The following is a 27,373-nucleotide window of genomic DNA, read 5'->3' as shown; positions in this document are numbered from 1 at the left end:
TTCTATGGGCTTGGTTTGGCCACGCATTAGACGCCATCTGACCTGAAACCCAGCAGTCTTAGAACTAGTGCACTCCAGCACAGCCCTCCTCTCTTCATTCCTTGTGTTCAGCATGCCAAGTCCCTCCTGCTTACCTGCTGTCCTCCGTAACAAGTGCAGGAGCAGATGGCCCCAAAGTACTCCTTCTGCCACTGCTCTCCAACTTGGTACATTTTCCCATCGTCATAGCACGTGGTCTCATCTGTGGAGGAACAAGAATAGCTCAGTTGCACAGCCTGTGCTTGGCTTTAAGCATTCTCGGAGAAGCTTGGCGATCAGAACAGGAGCCTCTAGCCAGCGTGCTCTCCCTGTTTGACTGGAGGCTCACTGACTGGCAGGGGGAACATCAGTCATTTTTATAGCTCTCCAGCTTTAAACTCGAACATGAGTGTATCTGCATGACAACAGCAATGCACTTTAGTCCATAGTGTGAAGCGTAGAGGATCTTCAGGTGACAGGCCCCGCAGAAAAGTCCTTTGTTACTGATTAGGGTAATCTACACCACTTAGTGCAGTGACATGTCCCTCTTGTGTGGCTCCAGGGCCAAAGGCAGACAGATGCTGAGTGTGCTGTGACCTTAGCTAACAAAAGAGCATTTTCTTCTTTTTAAGCTTGGAAAGGTGAGTTTTATGCCTTCAGCTCCTGTGAGAACAGGTTCAATCTGTCACTAACTCAGCCTCCAAACTCTGAATCAGGCACACGGATATTCTGCTTGCCCCTACAGCAGGACCTTAATGGGAATGCCCCGAGATGCTGAAACTCCCTGAATGGGAGCTCAATGAAATTAACATCAGAAGGAGACTTACGAGGTTCACACTTGAATTCTCCTTTTCCATTTCCAAGGCAGGTGCAGCTCATCACCTGGCCATTCTCCCCCTGCCTGTCCCACTTCTCCCCGATCTTGTAGTTTACACCATTATCGTGGCACCACTCTGGAGAAGGCAGAGGAACAAGAGAAGCAGGAGTTATCCCCTACAGTGCAGCGACATAGCAGGAGGAGAACAGCTTGGTGTTGTCTCAGGAACCAAGAGAGAGGCAGGAGAATATTTCCAGCTCATATAAGTCCCACAGAGGAAATGGGTTCAGCTCCTGCATCTTTTAACTGCTGAGGACTGTTACAGCTCTAGGAAATGGCTAGAGGCTCTTGGGAAAAGAGTAAGTAGGATGTGACAAAGAGTGGGGAAGGGGAGAGGAAGAGAAATTAAAGAGAATTGAATAGATGTGGGGCAGGAAGGGAGAGAAAAAGTATTTTAAATGCTCCTTTTTGAGCAAATACCCAGTAAAACTGTATCACAGTATCAAATTTGAAATATAAATATTAATCCTGTAGAACAAGTGTCTTCCTTGCAGTCACTCCTCTGAGTCTATGCAAATTGCAGAAATACCCTCTTTGGTCAGCTTAATCCACAATTTAAAAGCACAATTTAAATTAGTTGGATATGTGTTGTGTTAAACCACTCAATCACAGACTTTTGTTCCGTTCCCTTATGTGAAGTTTGATACTCTTCCATGTAAACCACAGTCCTGTAAAGAATAAAAGTTAGTGCCCCAGCAGAGGTGTTGCCTGCTTGACAGAGCTTCAAAGAACAGCTAAGAAAATTAGAAAACTGGTTCCACAAGATGCTTTGCAAAGACTGTCTACAATGCAGAACAGATGCTGTAATACCCTGAAATCCACACAAGTCCTGTCTGGCCCACTGCAATGATGTGTATAATAGGAGTTGAAGATTCAACCATAATTCAATATTCAGAGCTGTCTTCTTAAATGGCTACTCAGATACTGTCACATAGGCATCTTGCCTATCTCACTTTTACACATTACCTAGACATACCCAGCAAGGGTAGGGAAAATAAAACAAACATTTGACTTTGGTGAAAAAGTCATTACGTATCAATAGAATATTGATTGTTGCTGATGCAGTGAATGGCAATACTAGATAAGCTGCACAGCTCAGAAGCAACCAAAGTTTTCCATCACTTCTCATGATGCAAAACACTGTTTTGGTTTAAAAACTTAAGAGCTTGCATTCATTTGCATCATGTTTGGATGAGATTGGTTCTGTCAAACATGCCATTAGTGCTCAGGGAGCTTGGAGACAGGGATGGTCAAAAGCAAGCTACTCACTAGAAGAATCGCATCTGAAATGACCACTGCCAAAGCCTAAACACTGGCACCAGAGTTTAAAGCCTGTTTCAGATAACCGCTCCCATTCCTCGCCAATGGAGTAGAAGGAGCCAGTGTAAGTATCAAAGCAGGTGTCGTCAGCTGGCTGGTTTAGTCCTTCAGACACTGGAACAAAAAGAAAAGAAACAGGCATCACACACAGAGCAATAGGAACTACTGAAAGACAGAATGATTTTCACTGAATACATGCTTTTTAAAATTTTTTCTTACAATATCCTGGCAGTAATGGAGCTACCCCATGGGCATATACTTGATGGTTCCGTCAGCAGTCCAGATGCCCTGTGATTTATTTTCCATTTGCATGTGTCAGAGCAGTTGAATGATAAAAAAAACCTGACATGAAGGCCATTTTCATTTTGATTTGCCAAGTTTCAAACAAGTGTGAGTTTTCACATTTGCTGCTGGAAAGCAACAACCTGACTTATCCTATTTTTAAGAGAAACGTGCTGCGAGATGCTGGGGAACAGCAAGAAGTTGGTAGCTGTGTGTGCGCTTTTGGGGGGCACTTCAGATTCTAGCTCATGGCAGGGGGATGGGAGAATGAGACCAGACCATGCTGTTGGACAGACTGATTTCTACCTTAGGGGTGTGCCTTGATTGGAAGGTGGGTGTTTTACAACCACCAGTTTGGTGTGTGGTGATCAGGGTCAAGAGTTAATGCTCTCAGTTCAGTCTATGACAGACATAAGGCAATTGGGGTACTGGAAAGGGAGAAACAGCCTTATTTCCCAGGGAGGTGGGGGCAGTAGGAACCTGCATGGAAAGGCTCAATGGGTGACCAAAGTAAACCTTAACTCTTCATTTCCTCTTCTCCCATCCTGTCCTCTTCTTTTTGACCTCAAATCACACACAGGAGGAGATGGAGGGAGAGAAAGAGTTGTGGACCAGACCCTTGTGCTGGTAAAAGCAGAGCCCAGGCCCCACAGGGTGCATGTGGGCTCTGGGCTTTCCAGCTGTGGCAAGTGCTGTCTTGGACCACAAGTACTTGTGGTTGGTCACGTGGCTTGTAAGTGCTGCCTGTTTGTGCTTAATCAGCATCTCTACAGGCAGCCTGCCCTGCTGCCAGACCTTTAGGATAATCTAGCAGCGCTGCTGGATAACCAACACAGAAGCAGTGGCAAATGACTGACAGAGCAGTTAAGCTGGCCACCAGCACCTTCCCTTAAGTATGATGTGTTATTGTGACAGGAGATCTTTGCTGCTGGGAAGGAATCTGCAACATCACTGTCATCCCAGACATTCTTTGAGAGCAGTATATACCAGATCTCTTGCTCTCTTGGGCACTGACCCTAGACAAGTGTATGCAGCCTCAAAGCACATTCTTCGTGATTAGACAACAGAACAGCTCCAGTCACACCATCAGCATGTCAGTTATCCAAAACCAGTGGACTTCAAAAATCACTTGTCCCAGTGCCCTGCTGTGAACTCTCCTTGTCAGGAGAAGTTTCCTTTCTGAACTATTCTCAAGCCCGGGCACCACGTACGTTGCCTTGGGTAAGCGAGATGAGTCAGGGACAGCACAGGTTCACCTAGACTCCATAAAGCTTTTACTTACCAGCATTGCCAACTGTGACTACCTCCTCCAGCACCTTTTGTCTCCGGTGATCTTTCAGGGCTTCCACTATGATGTTGTAGGTGGCCCCTCTTGTAAGACCAGTGAGTGTAGCACTGGAGGAAGTGCCAGGAACCCTGAACTGCAACAAAAGGCAATGCCAAGTCACTGGAAAGGGAAGAGTGATAGATTGACTTCTATGCTCTACACCTTGATGGAGCCAGCCCATTCCCCTTAGACATTCTGAGAACTTCAAACAATATCAAGTTAAACTTGACTACTCTGGACTATGGTTCATGAGGGATATATTATTACTGCCATTTCAGAGAAACAAGGGAGACAAAAGGAGAGGAGCTAAGGGACTCTTTTGACTTGGAGAAGCAGCACCTCAGTCTTTGAAACTCCCAATCATCTCCCTGACTGCCCCCTTCCCTGGTGAAATGTTGATACTGACAGCATGTCAAGGGCTTTCAGTTTTAGCAATTTTATCCTGTAGCCTTCTCCATGAAGGAGAGGAGGGAGGCATTTATCCTGCTCTCAGCTACATGTTAGTATGACTCTAAGCCAACTCCAACTGTCACTCCCTTAACACAGTAAAGACTCCCAAGAGACATCTGCTGCCACAGGTGAGGCTAACACCATTCGTCTGCTAAGACAGTTCAGTTACCTGCAGAGTATCTTCATCCTGGCTGACTGGCTGACATGAGATGATGTATTCAGAACTCTCCAGCAACGGCCTCCAAGAGATGGTTGTTTGAGAAAGAGCTTCTTGACCTGTGCTGTTGTTGCGCCTGGGCCCACGGGAGTGAGGGTATGAAGGTTCGACTATGATAGGCACTTGGTACCCAGGGATTTCAATTGCTTCATCTACATTTGGTGGTTGCCGCCTCGACCCTGGCCTAAGGGGAGTTGCTGTAGTGGGTACAGGCCGTCTGTAGCCGTGCTCCTCAAAGAAGACTTGTTGACCCTGGTGTCCTATTGTCTGCGGGTGCCCAGAGGTGCCTGGAAGTTGGATACCGTTTCCATTGTCATACCTATTGTTTGTGAGGTAAGGGGTCCCCTCATCAATGGAAGGTACGTCGAGAATGTCAGGTTGGTTGGGGTGCGGTCTGGTAATCAACGTGGGAAGCTCATCTAGCCAAAGAAAGGTTAGAAGCCATAAAGCAAAGCGTGGCAAATTAACAATGGTATATTAAACAGCTAGAGTGGATGCTGTACACCACTCCAAGCATCAAAGATTAGTAATCATCCCAAGGTGCAACACACTTTTTATGACCTCGTGATTGCGGAGGTAATTTCTCTATATATATTTATATACTATATAAATATATGTGTATCTTTCATACATAGGCGTAGGAAGTGTGTTGGTATGAAAATTTCATACAGCTGAGCAAAAGTTTTGAACACTGCAACCCAAAGAAGCCACCACTGCTCAAATTGAGAAGAAATTATTGCAAGAGATATTCACAGGTTATCAGTTTAAGAAAAATCACTGGTGTGCAGTAAGAAACTAGCTCCTTGATCACATTTGGATATACAGCCGATATTTTGCTTGCTACAGGTATCTCAATGTCACACTGTGGAGTGTGTAAAGTAAGAGAAATGCAATGGGCAACAAATGAATAGATTCCACCTTTGATGCCATCATGTGCTAGACGGAAATGTGAATGTTAACCCTAATTTAATTATCAATTAGGTACCCAGGCAAGAATCAAGCACCAAGCACGTTGTTCTGTTCTTAGCGTTCAAACACAGCTATATGTGATTAATGTAACTTCAGAATCTTACCTACTGCATCCTAGAAAGGAAAACCTCCTTACAAAGCCTATTTGACTCATAAAAAAGGTGTGGCTGAGTGGTACGAACAGGATATTTTAAATAAAAGGATGTTTTAAATAAAATAATAAATTATTTCAGTCCTGAGATTGTATTCTTCAAGTGGAAGACATAATCTCCTATTGGCACACAACAATCCAGAGCTTTGTTTTACCTGTCCTTTTTCTGCCAATCAGGGGTTCACTCTTTTGATTGTTCTTCACAGCAATGATGTAGATGATGTATTCAGTTCCTGGTTCCAAACCTAAGGAGGGAGGAAGGACATAAAGCTATCGTAAGCTTAAGAGCTGCTTTTCTTTTATGATTATGTGTGGGATCTAAGGCAGAATGAGAGGTGGGTATGTCGATAGTATGGGTATGTGCATTTTGGATCTGAGGTTTTCAGGACAGTACAGAGTCCAGCCTCCTGCTCCTCAAAGCAAGTTTGAAATCTGACCATGGCAGCTGGGATCATGGACACTGCAAGCACGAAACATAACGAATCTTCAAAATGTGTGACTGATGAGGTGCCAGAGTCATCGGTTTTTTTCCTTGAATGGATGACAGTTGTGGTGGCAGTAGAAACAAACATCTATGGATTGTTCCAATCTGATGGTTGATTGGATTAGTGAAGTGTATTGTGTTTGTAGGACAGGTGTGTTTATAAAACTGCTGTCTGTCATTAAAGAACAAAATTTTGTCTTTCTCTTAGCTGACCATCAACACAATTTACAATTAGGCCTTCCCCCTCTCTCTTCAAATTTAAGTGTTTCAGGTGAAGAGCTCCCCAACAAAACAGAGACAGGTACCAGTAATAGTAGCCTCAGTGGTGCTGGGCCGAGGGCGAGGCAGAACCTCCTTGGGTGGTGAGCCAGGTTTCTCATATCTGATGATGTAGCCAGTGATCTTGGCTCGTGGAGGCTGCCAGGTAGCCAGAAGGGAGTTGCTTGTGGTTGTAAGGAAGCGCAGGTTAGAAGGAGCATCGATAGCTAGATGAAAACAAAAGGAAACAAGTCAATGCAGTAAAGGCAAGAATATTCTTTACCTGAACGGCATCATCTGACACCCTTCCCAAACTCGGTAGTAAACCATATTGCTGCAAGTCATAGTAAGTATTATACGTGATCAGATATAGACAACTTCTGCCTGAGCATATGTAATTACTCTGTGTTAGCATGAGCAGAAAAATCAGACAAGATCATTACCAGTGGAGGCATCAATCACCACTGGGGAACTGCGTGCATTCTCGTTCAGAGTGTAAAGGTAGATCTTGTAGTCATTGCCAGGTTGCAAGCCTAAAATGAAGTTGAAACATAAATGTTAGCTAATTGAGGAAACCATCTAAAAAGGGCATCAGAATGTCTTTTAGTGTAACTTCTGATATGATCCTGGAAGCTCCTGCACCTACAGAAGCACCTCACTTACCAGTGATAGTGTAAGTCCTAACATCAGGGCTGATAGTCCTTTGAATGGGGTTCTGACCACTCGCTGGGATGGCATCAATTTGGAAGCCAGTGATGGTCTCAGTCTTGGTTCTCCAGGTAATGGTGATGGTTGTCTCGGTGGCATCTGTCACGCGGGCCCTGCGAGGGGGACTAACGTCTGCACCAGAAGGAAAAGGTCTCCTGTCAGTACTGTGGGGATTGTGAATCTTACCAGCTAAGCGTTTGTGAAGGCCTTTGATGGCGCTTTGTACAGATCATAGCTTTTGAGACAGCGTAAGAGCTCTGCCTCTGGGTCTCTGCATCCATCACAAAACTAATTGGTCATTTGTGGAGGATCACTACTTACTTTCAAGAGTGGTGACCACCCCCTGGGCTGGTCGGCTGGTCAGAGAGTCCTTCAGGGCATACACGCTCACTTCATACTTGGTTGCTACCTAGAATGGACAAAGTTATACCATGTTATGAGAAGGACCTGGCACAGTGGGAAATACTCCTGCCCTTGTTCAGTGTTTAGTAGAGCCACATTTCTTGGGTCATCACTTACTCAAGTAACTTACTGAAACCTTAAAATAACTCAAATCAGTAAAGGACATGTTATTTCTAACTATTTCCAGCTGTAATAAGAGTAGACATGGACCCTGATAATACTAGTAGTGCACATGTGCACACCCAGGAGCAGAGGAAATCCTGGAAGAAGCTTATTTGTCATCCCTCATTTTAGAATCTGTGCTTCAAAGCTGAATCTTCAGAAAAAACTGATTTACATTCTGCTTTTCCTGGGGTGAATGGATGCCATTTGCTATGATAAAGTGTTCTTTCTGTGAAGAAAAGAGAATGGTGGAAGTTACAGCATGGTCTTTTGTCCTTGACTGCATCAGACCAGGAGTCCACTTAGATTAGAATGTTTTTCAAGGCTCATTTTTGAAAATTGTTCATAAAACTCCTTAAAACCAGATCAGTACCTTTTTAAGATAGCAGAAACCATAAAAGCAGTGATTTTCAGCCCTTTCCAGTTCAGAAACTCCTGAAATGTTTCCAGTGGAGAAGATGGCTATATAGCAAATTTAAGCCTACTCACAAAAGACTTGCATTTTTTACTTACATTTTGCAAATGTCTCAAAAATAGGCAATAGACTGCCAGAGCTCCCACATCACAGCTTGAAAACTTCTGCATTAGGTCACTTTATCTGACCACTTTTGTAAAGATGTGTAAAAGCATTTTACTGGGTTCCTGTTGATTGTGAACATGATAATTTGCATTTGATTAAGGCATCCAGTCTCTCTGTGCTAAATGAGGAAGGGGAAAGAGTGCAGATTCAGCAGGCCAATTCCTTGCCTTTTAAAAACTATGGTAATGAGTAGTTACAGCTGATGGCTAGTCAGACTTCAGAGTCAGACCCTTAGGAGCTGTAATGATCTACTCCAGCTGAGGTTCCTGACCCAGGAATTTGAAATCACTTCAAGTTCTCCTAACATCTCCTTCCCACAACACAGTCTGCATTACATAAAGAAAAGAGTTACCATTAATCCAGACACAACAGCAGATGTACTGTCTGGAGAAAGGTTGATTTCTTTCATAGGTCCGGTCTTTTCTTTGGGGTTCACTCTGACTCTGTAGCCAGTGAGGCGAACATTTGGTGCATTCCAGTTGACGGTAAGACTGGTGGGAGTTACCTGAGTAAACTTCAGGTTTGTTGGTGGTGGAATTGCTGCAAAAATCCGGATTGGCACATGGTTAGTTTAAAGAAGACAATCTTGGATAAAACAATCTTTTCTCCTGAACATGAGACATGTATAGGCCTGGAATATGTGGGCAGGAAAATGGTGTGCCTTCTGCAAACACAGGCATAAAGCACCATGGAAGGGGACAATGCATTCAGGACAATCTCAAATTTACAGGAACACTTTTCAGCAGAAATAAGGAGATCTCGATGCTTCAACCCTCAAGTTAAGTGAGTAACAACACTTGCTGTGACATAAGGTGAAGGCTTCAGGAAGTGCTTAAATCTGTAGTAGCCCAGCCTGTTTTAATTCTTCTGCCTGTCTCTGCTTTTCATCACACAGCTAATAGTTTAGTCCTGCTTCACTTGCCTATCTCTGTTCATTTCTAAAATACGATGGATGATTTACAAAAGTAAGTAGGAAGCAGGCTCAGGAATTGCAAAGAGGATATAAAAATACTGCAAATGCAGAGGGGAAGCATTTTACAGCCACTTACACAAGTGTAAATTACTACACAGAGAGCAAGGCAATGGAAAAGCAGAGCTGTGGTGGCCGTAAGGCTCATCACGCAAGGGTCTATTCATGAGCTAACACATCTGATTATCTTTAAAAACAAATGTTTGCATAAAAAAGGAGCATCCATTGAAACATTTTCTTGCCTTACTGTTGGTAATCCTTGGGCTGTAAACAGGGGAAAAATATACCTTTACCATAGTGCCTGCTATTAGCATGTTTCTGTAAAGTATTCTGATTTTATAGAGTGGAAATACAAGATAATTTACCCTTGTTGCTTTGCTCAGAGCTCAAGCTAAAGCCCATGAGAGTCAATGGAAAGTCTTGAATGACTTCAAATATGCTTTTGAACAGCCCACAAAGGATAAACCACAGAGGGAGAGTTTTAAAAATTACTATATTTGCATTCCTGAGAGGTAGTCAGCCAGCTGTTTCAATCATTACAGCACCTTGGTTCCGTTTAGTATAGCAATCTGTACACTAGGAACCACTGTCTTCATTACACCCCTGGAATTATAGTGCCAACTTTTCATCTACAAATGAATGCGGAACCTTTATTACAAAGGTGCTACCTTTGTAATAAAGACGTTTGGTAATGCTGGAAGCTTTGCAATGGATTCTATATTGCTGGAAGTAATTTTATCTCAAGCAATTAGCTTCCTTGTCCTTTTTCACAAAGGTATTTTAAATATATTCTACATGGAGTTGGATCAGACTGGCACATAGGGGACTCCCCCAAATGGAGCATGTCCTCTTCTTGTGGAGGTAATGTGAGCACAGGGTGTGGGCATGCACATCGGCTGGGGTCCTTAGGGCAGTGCCAGTGAAGGATCTGGGTGGCTTTGTGAGACCTGAAGGTTAAGCAACCTCCTAGCCCTTCATGCTGATCTTCTGCTCCATCCAACAGCAAGGACCCTGGGGGATGAAAGCTGCCCTAATCTCTCTGTTGCTGGTAACTGCCTCTGCTTGCAGGTGCCCCATATCCTAAACACAAGACAAGAGCGTTGTGAGAGGGTGGTTCACCATGAATTAGGCTCCATGACTAGGGACTGGACATTACTGACCCACTTGAGGACCGAGAGAAGGCTATAAGGTAACATCCCTCCGTTCTCTAGAATCTGCTCCTTCAATCCTGCTGATCTTTCCTGCACTCCCTGCCTTCCCTAATGTGTATGTAGGCTGACTCTGCTGACAGCCAGCTCTCCAGCACCAAGTAAGTCATCTCTCAAGAGCAATCATATCCCCTTGACTACCCCTGGGGCTTCCCCAGCATGGAGCACCAGTTGCACATGGAAGCACACTTTACCCAACAGGGCAGAAGCCACTGCTGCCATGGCCTGCTGGGTGGTGTAGTTAGAGGTGTACCTGTGGACTGGGTCCCAGTGAGGGGCAGGCTCTCCATGTCATCGTATATGGCAACGATATTGATAGTGTACTCAGAACCTGGCCTGAGGCCATGCAGCTCAGCAGTGTCTTCTTCGCCACCTGGGGCCGGCAATAGCTCATGGATTCCATCCTCAGGGCTTGAGTAGGTCACCCTGTACCTGGTAACTTGCCCCTGCGGGCTTTCCCAAGCAATTTTGATGGAATCAACATCCACCTCAGTGAATGTTAGTCCTTTAGGGCGGTCAATGTCTGTTAGGCAAATTAACGGTAAGAGGTTATGTGATAAAAGCAGGTTGTGGGTGAGGAAAATAAAAAGCATTTCTATTACATGCAAAGCAGTTTTCAGTTTTGCGCAGGAAAGGGGGTACTTGATTCTCCTCTGTGCTGTACCTTGCACACATGCTGACACCCATGCGGAGTAAGGCTGAGAGTTTGCGGGTGCCAGACAGGAGGAAGGCAATCTTGGCCTTGTTGAAACCAAAAGGACTTGCATTGCCACCTTCAAAGCAGGCAGGACACCAATCCTTACCTACGTTTGAGTCCCCTTGGCACTGAAACCGCTTTTACACAACTCTAGCAGCATTAAACTACCTTAAAATGGTCAAGAGAAAAAAGAAATGGGAATTTTAAGACCCATTTCTACTATCAGAACCAGTAACTGGTTGCTAGTGCTAAAGGCAGCCAGACAACCCACCTGACTCGGTAAGTTTGGATTCACACTACATTTGCTTTTCACTACTGTAAGCTGCTGTGCAAAGTGCCAGTCCAAGGAGAATCAGTCCCACTATTTTCTTTCATAAATTAATATCCAATTAACACACTAAATCAAGAAAGCAAATTACTCAGTATATTATATTTTAAAATCAGTTAGAAACAAACTTTTCAGCTTTGTATTGAGTGCACAGGGAATGTCCACAGGTGCATCTGGGTGAGATGCACACTTCCTAATTAGACCAATTCATCGGATCTTCCTAGCAAGGTGGGAGCTCACTGCTAGACAGCAAGGTAAGTGAGCCTTGCTCCACAGAAGTCTAGTGTGGCTACCACAGAGCTATACCCATTTGTAAATGGGAGGATCTGGCATATCATTTTTATATGGGATCCAACTTATGCTTTTCTATAAGACTTCAACTTTTTCATTTGCCATGTTATATTAGTCCTGAATTTTCTACATTTTCTAGTTGGCAAAGGCGATTTTTGTCCAGGAATTTGTTGGCTTGAAATCGATGTGGACTCTCTTCCCACCTCTGCAAAACTTCAGAGAAGCTCCTGTTGCCTTTAGGACAATTCTGTAAGTACACGGGGCTGAGCTGTGGTTTTGAATACAAGCCTGAGCAAGGGCATAACATGCATGCAAATCCCTACCCCAGAGGTGTCCCTGAAAAAAAGCACTTTACATCAGATATCCCTTTGAGTTACATGTTCCCTCTTGCCTCCTCTTTGTGTCCAGAGCAGTACTGCTGTTTTATACAGGCAGATAGAGAAATTCGAGGGCTGAGCTGTCCTTTCTTTTCAGTGCTTCATCCCAAGTTCTTGATATAACTCATGTGGCTTCCTTTACTCCCTTACACAGGCCAAGTGCTCCCAAGCCCAGTCCAGTCCCTTAACAGTAATCACCTTTGCCACCTAGCTCCAGAAAGGAGATCTTTGCACATTTTTTCCACCGATTGGCTGATGGCAAACAAAACCCCAAAAGACTTTCAGGCTTTAGTGAAAGAAAAATCAGAAGTGCAGCATTTTGAGGGGGTGGGGAATTGCATTTTGCCAGTGTTTGAGGGAGAGGGACTGCATTTTTGCCAGCATCTGCAATTTGGGTGCATGGTACTTATCACAGGGCAGACCACCTTGCATTCTCCTGGAGCCTAGGCACCTGCCACTTGCTGTCACTGGGCATATGATACGGCATGGTAGATTCAGACATCGACAGATAACATTTGTTTTGTGACCATGAAGTGAAATACGTACTGGTGACAGCTGTCTCAACCAAGGGGAGGCTCTCTCCATTCTGATTCTGAGCGTAGACACTGACCATATACTCAACTGTGGGCTGCAGGCCTTCAATAGTGACTTGTGTTTGATCTGGCAGGAAAGAAAAACATTAGTCCATCTGCAGCTTTGTGCAGCTGCAGATAGCTGTCCTTTAAGTAGCCTTGATTGAAGGGCCCGCATGAACCATACCATGAATAAATGTCATTAAAACGAGACGGAATTGACAGATCAAGTTTGCCTTTTGCTTGCGCTATGCTTCTCTGGCAGTGCACGACAAGGCATCTGCAATTTGTACCTGCTCAAAGGCCCCACAGCCAAAAGGGCAGGTTAGCACAGTAGAAAAAATAAAGCAAAAGACCAGCTTTCATAATTTTCTGGGGTAAGACTGACCATTAACCCAACTGCATCACAAGTATCCCTGAATGCTAATCTCTTCAAATACCACAAAACGCACTGTGTTGCTGAGAGCAACCTGAGAGCTGATGAGGCAGGCTCTATGGTAATGAGGTCAAGCCTGTAGTGTATGCGACTGAGTCCATGCTATGACCAAGGGTCCCATTATGTGACCTTCAAAGGATTTCAGAAGAAGACTTCCTGGATGCTAGAAAATCAAATGGCATTTCTTTGAAATCCAGGTGCCTTTCAGAGATACCGAGGTTGCCAAGAACAAACCTTTGCAGCACAGTGGTGTCAAAGATATGTGAAGCTTTTGGGGCAAAAATGTGCCCTAGCTTCTCCTGGGTAAGACCCAGCCGATGTCAGCAGGACAGCAAAAAAAAAAAAAAGGTACAAGCAGGAGAAAGTCTGGCTTCAAGCATATGCCTAGTGCCTGATAGTGTTGATTCTAGTGGTCATGTCTTGCTTTGTTTACAGATCTGATGAAGGATGTTGTGTACTCTTACCTGCAGGGACATTTTTAGTTTTTGTGGGCCCATGTCCTTTCTTGGGGACAGCTGTCACCCGATACCCTGTGACGGGGGATGTTGAAGGGAGCCATCTGATGCTGATACTGTTGTCCTGGACGTCAGTAACTTGCATCTGGGATGGTGTGTCTATTTCTGGGCAACAAAAACAGGTTTTTGAGTATGTTGGTACAGGAAACCCCCCCTCCACTGTTGCCTCCTAGCTGAACTTTATTCTGCTCTTTCTTTTCTAGGCTGTGCTTTTTAAAACAGAAATCACATCTTGTATTTATTTGTCCCTCATGCTAGCCCAGAGCAAAAAATCCTTAACTATGATGTGGGGGGAACTGACCTCGTATCAATGTTAGTTGAGGATTTTTGTTGTTTTAAAGGCTACTAAATGCCTTTATCTGCAGCTACAGTAGGAGAAGGATTAGGCTATCTCCAGATCAGGAGTGAGACGACAGTCCTGGAGTTAGAAAGTCAGGTCTCATCAGGATCACATAATATGGCAGTGCCCCAGAAGCACCAGAGTTAAGCCAACAGTGACCCCATGATATAAGGGCCCAACAGAATTTCCACTCTGCAATAAACAGTCAAATATTGCTTGTAACCCCATCTGGACTCCACAGGGTCTCCCTCCTCCAAAAGTCCAAGTCCATGATCCCGTTCTGTGTCATGTCATTATCATGCTGGACCACCACGATATGCAGCTCCACTGAAAATGAGAGGCTTACAACATAGCCCATGACTTCTAAAAGAAACCAGGGATCAGTGATACAAATTTATGGAGATAAGCCAACATAAAGACGTAGGGGTTTTTTGTAGTATTTTGTTTTGTTCAAACAGCTCTCACCTGTTTTGTAGGTAACAGTGACTGGCTTGCTACTGGCAGGGCTGTCTCCACGGCCAGTTACAGCATACACAGTGATAGTGTAGTCTACACCAGGTTTGAGGCCAGTGATGGTAGCAGTGGACATGGTGCCAGGCACTGTAAACTCCTGCACAGGGCTGCTTCCACCTAAGGAGGGTGGGGTGGAAAAAGAAATGTAATGGATCTCTAAGTTATACATTTTACATCACAAAAACTGAACAATCCTATATACATCAAATTGAACAGAGGACCCTGTTGATTTTAGTGGATCTCGGGTCAAAGTGTTTTTCAGACCAACTCAAGGAAAAGAATGAAATACATACACAGAACCACATCTAAAATGACTGGAGTGCTCCAGATGCTCTTTTTGGTAGACAAAAAATGATTTGCTTTCCTTTAATAAATAAGGCACCTATATTTGACAATCTTCTCCAAGTATGTTGCAAGAATCTCAGAGATACAAGAGTTTGTCTGCTGCAGTCAAACTTGCCTTTGCCATTTTCTGTAGCTTCCTAATGGCCTCAGAATAGAGCTTCTGGTCTGTGACTGGCCATAGTAGCCTGCTCTCACCTGTTTCACCATAAGTGATCCGATAGTATCTGACTGTCACTGCAGGTGCATCCCAGGAAATCACAAGGCTGGTTGGGCTGGTGGGGGTGACTTCCAGGTCCCTCGGAACATCAGACACTAGGAAAAAAGAGAAGTGAGAGAGTTTAAACACAATTAATGTACATTGGCTACGTATTCCACCTATTATATCACGCTCCTCTGCTACTCGTCTTAGTTCCAGTCCAGTGCACACACCTCTACAAATGATGTATCCGGTTAAAAACAATCTGGCATTGGACTAGATTAAATGAAAAAAAGTTCTGCTGGCTCTAAAGATATCTGACTTGATCTGAAAGTAGTGTGGGTCCTCAAACCTTTTTCTTAATCAGTATCACAGGTGCTTTCCTCATGAGCAGTTTCACCAGCTCATGGTAGGGAAGATCTGGTTTAACAGCAACTACTTTGCTAGAAGACACCCAAAATCCTCGAGGTAACTTTTTTAGCCAGCCTTCTCTCAAAGCTTACCTGTTGTTTGTTGGCCAACCAAGGGCACGCTTTCCTCTCTGCCATTGATGGCAATGATGCTGACCACGTACTCAGTCCCTGGGAGCAGGTTGGTAAGGGTGATGGAATTCCGCGAGGGGGGCACACGGTCCTCCTTGGGTCTGCCAGCACCATGCTCTGGGTGATGCCGGATTTTGTAGCCCGTAATGGTGGCACGAGGAGCAATCCAGTGGACAGTAAAAGAGTTAGCAGTTATATCCGAGAAGTCAAGGCCAGTGGGGGAATCAAGACCTGGGTATTTCAAAGAGACAAGAGACTGAGCTCAGCTGAACTACTGGTCATGTTTCATTAAGCTCAGTACCACGACACTGCCAGATCCTAAGCCAAATGCTATTCAGCTGTGGAACTAAACACGTGTGCTCAGGATCAAAGCGACATAAACAAGCACTGGAACGCAACTGCAGGGAAAGAGTATATGGCACACACAGACAACACAGAAAAAACAACACACGTGACCAGCAAACTCTGTTACCCAGTTACGAAAAAAGAAAGTGATAGATATGATAGGCTCTGCCTAGGCTCGTTCTTGGGCAGACACTGTTGGTACATTCACAACAGGGTCTACAATGTTCTATTTAAAACCAACAGAAGTTCTGGCTCTCAGACGTAAGGAGATGTGAGATTTCCGAGCATTTCCCAAGATGCGCATCTGCATTGCTCTTTGATATCTAGTTGATGCCCCATCAACGAGGTGACAATACATAAGAAAGAGCAACAAAGTCCCATTAATGAATCTTAATGGATGGCACATGTGTCTTAGGCTGCGCCTAAGTACCTGTTTTCTGGATTCCAGACAAAGGTGCACTTTCATGTTGCTCAGAAACACTGTAGACTCTCACCAGATATTCAGTACCGGGGAGCAGATCTGTGGAGTTTAAGTACAGGCATTCAGACATATTTCTTTACTAATAGCTAGAAGTCACTCAGCCTACACAATTTTAACTGTGTTTCTTAAGGGGGGTAATCAGGTTTTGCTTGATGGAAAATCTGAGCCTCCAGAACAGTCAAAAATTTAAATCAGTTCTTTTTGTGGCAATGTTTTAGCCTGAAGGAGCATGGTATCCTATATCATTGCTTCATTAGTTTGTGGAGACTGACTAGAAGCAATTAGTTTTCTACAAGGTCCCTTCTAGTTATCTAGTAGTTTAGTTATGCACCAGGCCAAAGCTTTAGCTCATATAAACTGGAATAGGACCAAGGATTTCCAGCACAGCTATTCTAACTCCAATGAGCTCCACATCTGGTCTTTTATTCTGAAAGTGGGTATTGTCTCTCACTCAACCAAGCTCATTCTAGGATGGAGAAAAAAAACTTCAAATATAACACAGCTTTTGCAGCAGCAAAAATTAACATCGGCTCTTTGAAAATGCCCATGTTTTGTTGCCATGTCCTGTAATTTTCCAAAGAGTATTTATTTTCTGGTACTGAGCATACAAAGCCAAAGGAGCAATGACCTTTTGCACATTCTGACCCTCTCCCTGAACCTCTGCACTGCAAGTCCTTGACACTTTTGGCAAACCAGGTGAGTAATATGTATTTACTCTTAATACCTAACCAGGCTGCAAATCAATGCAATTGTCCCATAGTCTGATTCATCACTGTCCTTGGATTGATGGGAAAAACTTTCCCATGGTTTGGCTTTAACTTGGGTAAAGCAAGTGGCCAAACCTCATTTAGTGTGAGTTTGTATGAGGCTACTTCAGCATCAGCTTAGATCAGCCGAGAATTTGGCCAGTTACACTTACAGCAAGCAATTTTTCTTTTGCCTCACCTTATGTCATGTCTCCACCTATATATAAGGGGCTGCTTATATTTGTTTGGCTTATATATGTAACTTTCTTACTTGTTAAGATCACCATGTTGTCTGAGGGTGAAATTGTCAGCTCTGCAACATCTTCCTCTTTCTTCACAGGCGAGTAGCGCACCAAGAAACTGTTCAGAACGATGGAAGTTGGTGCAGTCCAAGTCACTCTCATAGTATCAGGCCCCACATTAGTGAAGCGGAGATCAGTGGGAGGAGGCACAGCTACATAGCAAAGAACAAATGTATCTTAGTTCTGATTCATAAAAGTTGATCAAGACTTATGTCAGAGTATCACCAGAGAAAGTCTCTCATGCATCACAGACTACTGTGTCAGACCCATGCAAACAGACTTCTAAACTACAGTCGGTTCTACTATAGTTAAGAGAAAAATATGTCTGTACTACTGTCAGGCTCCTTTAGCCTCTTGGCAATTCCCGATACTTTAAATATACCCTGTGGGGCTAATTTGAAAACAAGGTAGCAAGTTTCAGTAACGTGCTTCTTGCAGCTGGATTTCGTATCACAGAAGCAGAGCCAAGAGAGGTTTAAAGTTGCCATACAGCAGCTTACAGATGGAAAAGTAATCTCATCTACAATTCATACATGCACACACAGGAGAGGAGAGGGTATATCGCTAATTTCCTGTGACTCTACTTCTACTCGTGTCGAAGGATTTACAGCCTCAGGATTTTCAAAGACAATAGGATTTCATGCAAGAACCAGTTTTCAGCTCGCCTTCTGCTCATGCACTATAGAGACCCTTGACGGTGTGGCATGGCTGTCAGTGGCATGTACTCAGGGAGCAGCCTTTCATCTGCATCATTTAGGGCACTGTGGAAAGAGTGGGGCCACCACTGAAAAAGACTGCTAGAAGCTCAAACAGCTATCAAGGCTGAGCGTGTCTGCTGAACTGCTCCGCCCTTTGGCACTCTATTTTGGGGAATCAGTTTAAAAGTCTGGCAAATATACAGCTCATGTTTCAGGCTCTTGGTTCCCACTGGATGCTAGAAATCTGAATAGCAGAAGGTGAATGAGCCTGGTAAGTCTGCAGCCATACACAGTAATAAAATGCCTCAAATTAGAAAACTGAGCAGTGCATATCCATCCCCAGCTGCCATTTAGAAAAAGGAGCGAGCTGGGTCTGTCTGGCTTCCCCCCAGTGAGTGGCTCAGTTCCTCTTCGGACAAAGCCCTGTCATTCTGACAGCCAGTGACAGCATGAAACACCATCCATGTCACAAAACACAGAAGTTTTCAAAATTCACCCGTTTGCTGTGTCAGAGTGGTAGGGGCGCTCTCTCCGCCATTAATGAGTGTGATTACACTGATGTCGTAATCAATGCCCGGCTCCAAGCCTGTGACTGTGTAGTATCCTACTGAGGAGTCCACAAAATCTTCAAAAATAGGGACACTTTCTCCTGCCGCAACTACTGTGATGCGGTAACCAATAATGGTGGAGGCATTTAACGGGGTCCACCTCAGGCCGATGCTTGAGTCAGTTATGTCAACAAAGCTTAGGTCAGTGAGTTGGGGCACCTCTAATGAGTTAAAGAGCAAACGGGAAAGGCGAAGACATATAGAGGCAAAAGAAAGACAAAGGAGAAAAAAGCAGTGTTCATCACTATTAACATTGACAGAACTTTAGAAGCAATTGCGGTGATATGCAAAGTTTCTCTTGGGGCTTGGGGGAAAAGGAGAGGTTTTTGGTGGTTTGTTTTTTGGTTTTGGGGGTTGGGTTTTTTTTGGGGGGGGGGGGTGTTTGTTTTTTTCTTTTTATATTGTACCCTTTAATGCAGTCTCCAGCTGCCTCCCTGGGGGCAGACAGAAGCTGAAACCCCCATCCCCTGAGACAATGCACTTCCACTTTAGACATACAATTTTCAGAAAAACCTACAAGAGGCACTTAACTTGCAACTAATTTACTTTGAGCAACGATGAGCCATAAAGACCCATCATTTTCTGATGAGAACTGGAACTGAAAAAACATACCAAGGGGGTTTTTTTGCTGGTAGAAAACACAAGATCAAAGTCCATTAATGTATAAATAAAACAACTCCTCTGAAATAATAGTTGATTGAGCCTCTAGAATTTTTGACTTGTTCGAATGGCAAGTCTACCTTTCATCATTGAGATCATAAAATATCAACCCATTTGAAGGGGCTAAATCAGACTATGCCCTCAGCTGGTGAGAACCATCACAAAGCTTGAGGGTAGATCATCCACTATATGAACTATTGACACTGGACTTGGAAAAAAGTCTCAAATCCCTGTAACAGCTTGAGGGTCTGGCACAGAATTCCTCAAGTTCTACTTACCACTAACTGCTGCAATATATGTGCTAAAAATAGATGATATGGAACAGTGAGTAATAAAACACTTTCTTGGAAAGATGGCAAATGGTTAAAAATGACCTTTAGATGATAAGAATTCTGTAAGAGTGACAACATCCCCATATTCAGAGGTTATGCCCAGCACATGATGTGGCCAAGAGGCTGACTTGATTTGTTGGCTAAATTGTTCAAAATCTCAGAACTGAGCCACTGAATAAGGATCCTCTTTAATGACCTTCTAGATGTTGCCTAAATTTCTGTATGGCAAGAAAGCACAGCTGTGACTGTTTTCACTATCAACATTATTCCTATTAGCAAAGCTGTTCTTTTCCTGCATGTTAGGACCAACAGAATTGGGCAGGGAGTGAGAAATGTTAGATGCATCTTTAATCAACAATGGCCAAACCCTCTTTGCTCAAGTCAATAGATTGGTATTGATTTAAGCCACAAGATTTGGCTGTGTAACATTAGCAGGGTGATCCTGAAATCAGTAGGAGCCAATGGATGCTCTTCCTCACTCAGGATCAATCACCAGGAGGTGAGTCAAAGATGCAGGGCTCAGTATCCATTCTGTTGGATCATTACAAGTTAGCCTGAAAAGGAATTATGGGACTGTAATATTGCAAAAGACTGGCTTTAATAATAGTAGTTATGTTCTATTTTAATGCCCTTCTAGGAGAAGACTTATTTTACAGAATAGATGCCAAAAAATGCCAGTTTTCTGTAAAAAGATTGTTTTTCCACATGGAATGCATGTACCATATCACCTTCAAAGAGTGCTAAAAGCCAGAGACATACATTCTTAGCTTTGCCCCACCAGAAGACGGTAAAGTGCTAAAGCTATAACTGCTTTAACTATGCAGTATCACAGTATTAGTCCACCCCCCAGGGAGCATACAGCACTTCAGTGAAGCATAGAAATTTTAAAGCAGTGTTATAAGAGCAAGCAAACACAGTAGCTGGCATCATTTCAGGGCTGAGCAGAAACAAAAACAAACAAAGCCCTCATAAAGGAAAACGAAATTAAACCATTTGAGGAGATGCATATTAATTTTGTTACTGTGACTACAAAGGTAGTTTCTGCAGTCACAGCATGTAATGTGAGGTGGCACACACCACTTTGTGTCCCAGAAGTGCTACAGAGACAGACCTTTCAATCTTGGTTTTCCTCTCCATTGTGCTGAAGTGATCTTCTCCCACTATTGCTGCCAAAATTTCTCCTGTGCTTGCTTCCCACTCATACCTCTCTTCACCTACTTCCTATTCCCACCAGCTGTGCTCCAGATGCTGGGGCACTGCAGGGCCAAGTTAAATCTCTGTTGCTCTCCAATTCAGTGTACTGATAAAACAGATCCATCTCCTTACCACCACCCTGTTGACAGACAATCTAGGCTGCCCATGCAGAGAAGTACACAGGTATAAAAACTGCTGTCACATGTTGGTACATGGCTATTTTGCTTCTTGAGACTAAATATAAAGCCTAAGCCCTCTGCCATCAGACTAATAGGAGTTCTGCAATGTAGGGCTCTTGGGCTCAGCAATTTGACTTTGAGTAGCTAAAACTGCTGCTCATCCTTTCATTACCTTGTGTGATGGTTTCAGAGATGGGGATACTCTCCTGGTCGTCCTTGACTGAGTAAACGCTGACGTTGTACTCCACACCAGGGTTTAGGTTTTCAAAGGTGCAGGTGGTCTGATCTGCACCTACTACTTCCTCCAAGGTAGAGCCCTGCTGCCCATTGGTAGGAGCCGTGGTCACTCGGTACCCACTGATGCCTGAAATACAGATATACCAGTATGCAGTAATCTTATGCTGTATTTATTTACATGAGGTCTCAATATAAACCACTGAAGCAAACACATTACCTTTTACAAGTGATTTTGCCACCCTGAGCCCAGAAGGCAAGAGGTTGTTTTCTCAAGCACCCCAAAATAAGGTTCCCTGGAGGCAGCCATGCCACTCTTACAGCATAATTTCAGTTCCCTTTGAGACCCTACCAAACTGAAAAATCTCATGACATGGCGAGAAAAGATACATCTACTGACTGAGAGCAGGGTTTTCAAAAGCTTTCAATCCTTGTTTTGCAGAAGTCAGTTGCACAGCTCCCATCAGCTATTGTGGGAGAAGAGTTCATCTTGAACACTTTCAGAAATCCCATGCGTACTCTCAAAAACATGAGCTCATTCTTCACTGCCAGAAATCTTTTTGGTCCATTTTGCTTTCCTTCCCTTGGATTTTTTTAAAAAAAAAATCCTTCAAACCCCCAGAACAGCTGAAATATTTAAACACATTCATACTCCAAAATAGCATTTTACATGGAATGTAAATCACGAAGAGTCCTATGGCAACCTATACTTAACTGTGAATTTTATCCTTGATCTAGAAATAAGTACATTTTTCCTTAAATTACTCAACAGCAAGCTTCCCATCAAAGTCTCCTTAATGAACTGCACGGCTCTGCAGAACGAATGTGAGCATTCTGGTACAACAGGAGGTTCGAGCATAGTGTGAGTTCACAGTTACCTGGAGTTGTGCTTCTGTCCCAAGAGACTACCAGGATCCCAGTATCAGGATTGGGCTCCAGCCGCAGGTTGGTTGGTGGAGACAATGCTGCAAGCGTTCAGACAAATGGGTCATTTACGGCACTGAGAATCATGCCAGCTCCCTCAGCATCCCTCCTCCCCAGATTCTATCCTTGCACTTCAGAATTAGCTAAAAAATATTCTCCTGAAGTTGTGACCCTGCATTGCAAGAAGTAGTGCTACTGTCACCTACGCATCAAAAAGAAAACACCTTCCAGACCACAACAGGAGGTAAAGACTAGAACTGACTCCCAGAAGACAGCCATTCATCTTGGGAGCACAGGGGAAGCAAGTGGAAGAAGGAATAATTGTGGAAAAGCAAACGTGTCGTACGTGTAGTCACTCTCCTGATGATCGGAGTCTCTCTCTCTTGGCCGTCCATCAGGACTGTGAGGCTGTAGGTGTACTCCACTCCAGGGGTCAGGCCAGATATCACAATGCTGCCAGAATCAGAGATGACCTCCCGGGGAGCCTCTCCACCTTGGCTTGGGCGCACACCCAGCTGCAGAGAAGCAGCAAAGTTTGCTTTTTAGTCTCAAATATTCCTATTGCAGCTAACTATCAGCATCCAGACTTATCATCCAACATGATTATCATGCGTCTGTATGCTTCATGTCAACTGTTAATCCTGTAACTTGTGCTTTGGATGTTTCACTGATGAACTTGACCTGAAGCCCAGAGGATATGCTTGCAATGACTTCTGTGACCTAGACCTACCCCTTGTAAGCAGCATGTCTTTTGCACCTTGTTCATTTGTGCTACTATCTTCACCACAGTCCATAATAAACAGCTTTAATCTGTCCTCCCTATCACAATGAAGCAAGATGAAGAAGAAACACAGGACTTCAGTTTCTCCTACCTTGAAACCAATCCTTGGGGCAGGTGTCCAGGTGATGACAATAGAAGTCTCAGTCACTTCTGTGTTATAAGGAGGAACAGAGCCAACAGGCTGATCTGTGAAGTGAATTGACAGAGTTGAAGTCTAGCTGCTGTGATGGGACCAAACAGTTAGAAAACCTGACCTACAGCAGTCCAAATAGCAAGAGGTATGTAGCAAGTGCTGAACTATATTAGTTCTGAAAATCCAGTGATTTGGGAGGGATCTGACAGATGACTTCTGTCTGCTGCTGAGCTTGATAGACAGAGTATGCAAGTGGTCAAATCATAGCCAGTGCTTTTGTTGTTCCTGAGGAAAAAGAAAATATTGAACTGGGCCTCATGAGTCCTCTATGCATCCAACCGCAAGAATTTGGGGAATATTGGTTTTGGCATGATATCTAAAGTGTTCCTCAAAAACCAGCTTTTTTTTTCCTTCACCCATCATATGCCATTCAATCAGCCGAACACTACACCCTTGTCTGTCATCCAGCTGTCCCAGCTAGGACCATCTCATCCCTCACCAATATCTTCAACTCTTTTCAAGTCAGCAGAGTGAAAGGGAGCTCAAAGTCAATCTGAGGAATCTGTGGTCGCATTGATATCTGTCAGGAGCATCACACAGAAGCCAAAGCCTTTGCGTACTCCAGAACCAGTCTAAACTCCACTGAGTTTCATCTGAATTGGCTTCGTTATTAATGAAGAGATTGGTTTATTAATCTATAGTCTTAAACTGGACTGGTTTCATTCAGATAAACCAGAATTTGAAGGCAATATTCATCTGAGATAGATAAGGCTGGTTGCCACCTTGCCAATGTCAACAGTGTTACTCTGGTTAAGAGTTTGAACCTTTATTTTATGTTCTAAAAGAAACCACACTCTCTTTTGAAAAGAGGATGTGGTTCTGAGCTTGGATGGCTTTGAATTTTGTTAGTTTATATGACTGCTTCATCATTACTTAAACAGTGAATCTATTTGTTCTTTGTAGAAGTATGTGTGGGTTCTTATGGAACTTCCTTTCCTCCCAAAGTTTGCTTAATATTTCTTCCAAGCCAACAGCACAAGTACAGATGACTGAAATGTAAAAAAAATAAAAGGGTAGAACGCAATGTTTGTGTCAGTTTCTGCAACTGCAGTTGAGCTGCCTTAGATGGTATGGTTGGGCTTGAGAAATGACTGCCTTCAGCTTTATAGAAATGACAGACTAATTATTCCTTACCCGTTTTAAAGGAGCTGTTTGCTTTCCTTGATTTGTCATGCCAAAACCAAACAACTTGGAAAGATCAAGTGAAATTAAATTTCTTTGTCATTCAGTTAAACAAAATCTGAGGTACCAGTAGTAAGTTCTCCCTTTTTTTTTTAATCACCAAAAAGCTGAGATGTATTTTACTAAAAGCTTTCTGATGCAAATAACTCTTTTCCCTGCCAAATAGTTCAGAAAGAAGAACAAGGAATATTTCCCAAGCAGTTCTGCTGGAATGCTACTTCAAAAGGCTTCTTCTATAAACCAATTCACAATAGCCACTTTCAGCACAAGTTTTGAAGAAAGGCTAGGGCATTAGGGAAGAAGAATATGTGCCTATTGTACTTACAAGTTGTGAAGACTCCAGTCTCTCTGGCACTTTGCAAGTCATCCTTAAATGCCACAAGGTACACTGTGTACTCAGTGCCAGGCTGCAAGTTCCTGAGAAGGTACTTGGTGGCAGAAGGTCCCACATTGTAGGTCCTTGGTTGACCTCCTCTTGTGGGACCTGCAGTCAGCCGGTATCCTGTGATCACAGCACGGGGCCGTGTCCACAACACTAACACTGAATGCTCCGTGGTATTGAGAAATCTCAGGTTGGTGGGGGCATCGAGCTCTGGGGAAGAAAAAGCATAACATGCATCAGTTTTCCAGCTGAATCTCTACTTCACCCCTACTTCCAAAGCATGTCCTTTACCACGCACAAAACATGGGTCTACAGTGAGGTTGTTGAGCCTGTATTCCTCACCTGGGGCACGAGTGCAACAGGGGGGGAGAAGGTGGGGACCATGAGAGAGCTGAACATAGAAGTGAAATAAATATACCCATGCCTCAGTGCCATCCAGTAATATGCTGGGCCAGGCAGACATGCACGTTCTAGGCTGCGCCAATTTGGGTTGCTGCCATACATGCTCATCCCATGGGGAAGTCAGGCTAATGGCTGAGTTGAGACAGATGAACCCAACTGCACTCAGGAATTTCAATAGTTTCTCATGAATGCTGAGCATTTTTAAAAAATTAGCTCAGTTTAGACTAGTGAGTGTAAGCACGGAAACCTAACTTTAGCCCTTTTTTGTTAAAAAGATTTATTCTTTTAAATCTTTGCCCAGTCCTACTCCCTGCCCTCTCAAATTCCCTTCCCAAAACAAAACACCCCCACTTTGTCATTTTAATGTAAAAATAAATGTCAGCAACTTTCTGCAGAAGACCAGTTCCTAGATCTACTTAAAAATAATCACACTGTGGAAATGACTATACAACAATTCTAAGCATGCTCATCTCTCCCATAGGACTCACACAACAGGTCTTATCAGGCTTCCTCCCCTTTTTATCACTGCCCTTGGGAAGCTGCTGAAACTGATAACCCAGAAAACTACATAAACAAGAGGCTGAAGCAACACAGCTTCTTCAGCACTGCACTGGAGTCCAGCAAATGGCAGAGAAGTCACTATGTTTGGCTGAGACAAGATGAGGCTTAGAGGGCAAAAGGCACTTAAGCAATTTTCCCCCACAGCAGGCAGTGTAGCACTGGCTGCAGCAAAGAATTTATAGCATCTACCTGGCAAGTTTCCGCACATTTTCTAGGCCCCAATCATATGTTGAAATTATGAGCAGTGAGGGAAGGTTCCATCAATGCTCTTTTTTGATAGCAAATGCTTTTTTTCTGACTAAATAACATTTTTGTGACAAAAATTAATGTTTTCATCACTCTCCCAGTAATTCAGCAGGAAGCAGTTTTTGTCCTTTTTGTTTTCTCCCCCACTATCTTCTCCCTTTTTGAGGAGGGAGGGAAAAAGGAAGTGAGGACTTCCTTCTTCCACCACTTGCAAAGATGGGGAAGATAGTTCTAAAAGACAAAGTATGAGAGTGACCTTCCTCAGGCCTATCTCCAACCCGTGGGCTGAGAGTCAGCTTTATCTCTTCTTGGTACTTAGATCTGTGCTAAGTCTCATCTGACAAGGATTGTATCTTCCTCTGATTTGTAGCCTACAGCCAGTTCCTTTCTGCACAATTTAATTTGCCAGTTCTATTAGGCTTTTATCACTTCCTCTCCCCATACTAAAGGAAAAGGGGGAAGATTAAAAAGCCACACACACACTCAGAGTTTATTTGTAGACTGCTTTTTTAACGGAAGGCCAAAAAGAGGATCACATTTACACCGTGGGAAGAGACTTTTGCTGCAGGGTTTTCCTTGGGAACTCTGAATGATTTTTGTTTCCCAGGACTTTCGATTACAGGATGCAATTTATGTGAATACTTTCTGAAATGTGGTTTAAGCAAAGCAGTTAAGTGAATGATCATAGCCTAGGACATTTCCTTCCAGACGTTTGTAACTAGCCCTGTGCTGTCTGAATCAAATGCTTATGCTCTGATGTACTCCTCTCTGTGTGGACTTTCAGAGGAGCTCTACACCTAGCCAATGCTCCTGAAAACAACCACAAAAACTACAGATCTAACTGGGAACTGAGACCTACTTGTTCTAAATGCTTCCAAGAGAGTTCAGACTCCTATGTCACATCCTTGCTTTTGAAAGCCTCACTTGAAAGAGGAGGGAGGGTGTTCACACCATCTATGCTACACTGAAATCAGATACCTCTGTCAAAGGACAAACATAAGGATCCCATTGTCCCTGCATAGTCAAGGGAGATGGTAAGAGAGAGAGGGACTGTTCATGGCTCCTAACTTTAAGGATGTAAGTAAATACTATTTCCCAAACAGAATGGCTATATTCACAGATTATCCCATTTCCTTTCCTTCTCTCTCATCTTTCTAAGAGTTGGGCTGGATTCTCAAAAGTTGCTCTCCTGTACTGAAAAGTATCAGAACAGCAGCAGATGTGCATAGCTGAATTTTCATCTTTTGAATAATGTGACCCACTCAAAGAACACCAGAGTCACCCTTCTATTGCCCAATAAACAGGATCTGTTCAAATGAACCCCATCCCAGGTTCTGTCTGCCCTGCTCTTCTTTGATCAAAAATGGAGATAACCATCCAAACCCACG

General features: G+C 43.6%; 1 protein-coding gene across 6 annotated transcripts in view; it reads right to left on the bottom strand.

The window, feature by feature from the left end:
- The window catches only part of FN1 (fibronectin 1), a 55,595-nt gene that overhangs the window by 2,698 nt on the left and 25,524 nt on the right, over positions 1-27,373 (bottom strand). For 2 of the 6 annotated variants that reach the window (XM_049801900.1, XM_049801896.1), the window contains exons 20-44: positions 24,720-24,986; positions 23,111-23,205; positions 22,585-22,753; positions 22,193-22,279; positions 21,253-21,444; positions 18,604-18,876; positions 17,379-17,561; positions 16,311-16,400; positions 15,497-15,766; positions 14,993-15,109; positions 14,405-14,569; positions 13,549-13,704; positions 12,623-12,736; positions 10,637-10,906; positions 8,558-8,745; positions 7,383-7,470; positions 7,017-7,193; positions 6,797-6,886; positions 6,401-6,580; positions 5,767-5,856; positions 4,444-4,910; positions 3,780-3,918; positions 2,165-2,329; positions 846-971; positions 135-241 (exon numbers count right to left, since the gene is read on the bottom strand). In XM_049801900.1, the coding sequence (XP_049657857.1) occupies positions 135-241; positions 846-971; positions 2,165-2,329; positions 3,780-3,918; positions 4,444-4,910; positions 5,767-5,856; positions 6,401-6,580; positions 6,797-6,886; positions 7,017-7,193; positions 7,383-7,470; positions 8,558-8,745; positions 10,637-10,906; positions 12,623-12,736; positions 13,549-13,704; positions 14,405-14,569; positions 14,993-15,109; positions 15,497-15,766; positions 16,311-16,400; positions 17,379-17,561; positions 18,604-18,876; positions 21,253-21,444; positions 22,193-22,279; positions 22,585-22,753; positions 23,111-23,205; positions 24,720-24,986 (4,265 nt within the window). The remainder of the gene's footprint in view (positions 1-134; positions 242-845; positions 972-2,164; positions 2,330-3,779; positions 3,919-4,443; positions 4,911-5,766; positions 5,857-6,400; positions 6,581-6,796; positions 6,887-7,016; positions 7,194-7,382; positions 7,471-8,557; positions 8,746-10,636; positions 10,907-12,622; positions 12,737-13,548; positions 13,705-14,404; positions 14,570-14,992; positions 15,110-15,496; positions 15,767-16,310; positions 16,401-17,378; positions 17,562-18,603; positions 18,877-21,252; positions 21,445-22,192; positions 22,280-22,584; positions 22,754-23,110; positions 23,206-24,719; positions 24,987-27,373) is intronic. The other 4 variants (XM_049801909.1, XM_049801920.1, XM_049801930.1 and 1 more) reach the window with 4 other exon arrangements.

This window comes from Accipiter gentilis, chromosome 1 (assembly GCF_929443795.1).
Source record: "Accipiter gentilis chromosome 1, bAccGen1.1, whole genome shotgun sequence".
NCBI lineage: Eukaryota > Metazoa > Chordata > Aves > Accipitriformes > Accipitridae > Astur > Astur gentilis.
This window is presented reverse-complemented; position numbering and strand designations above follow the sequence as displayed.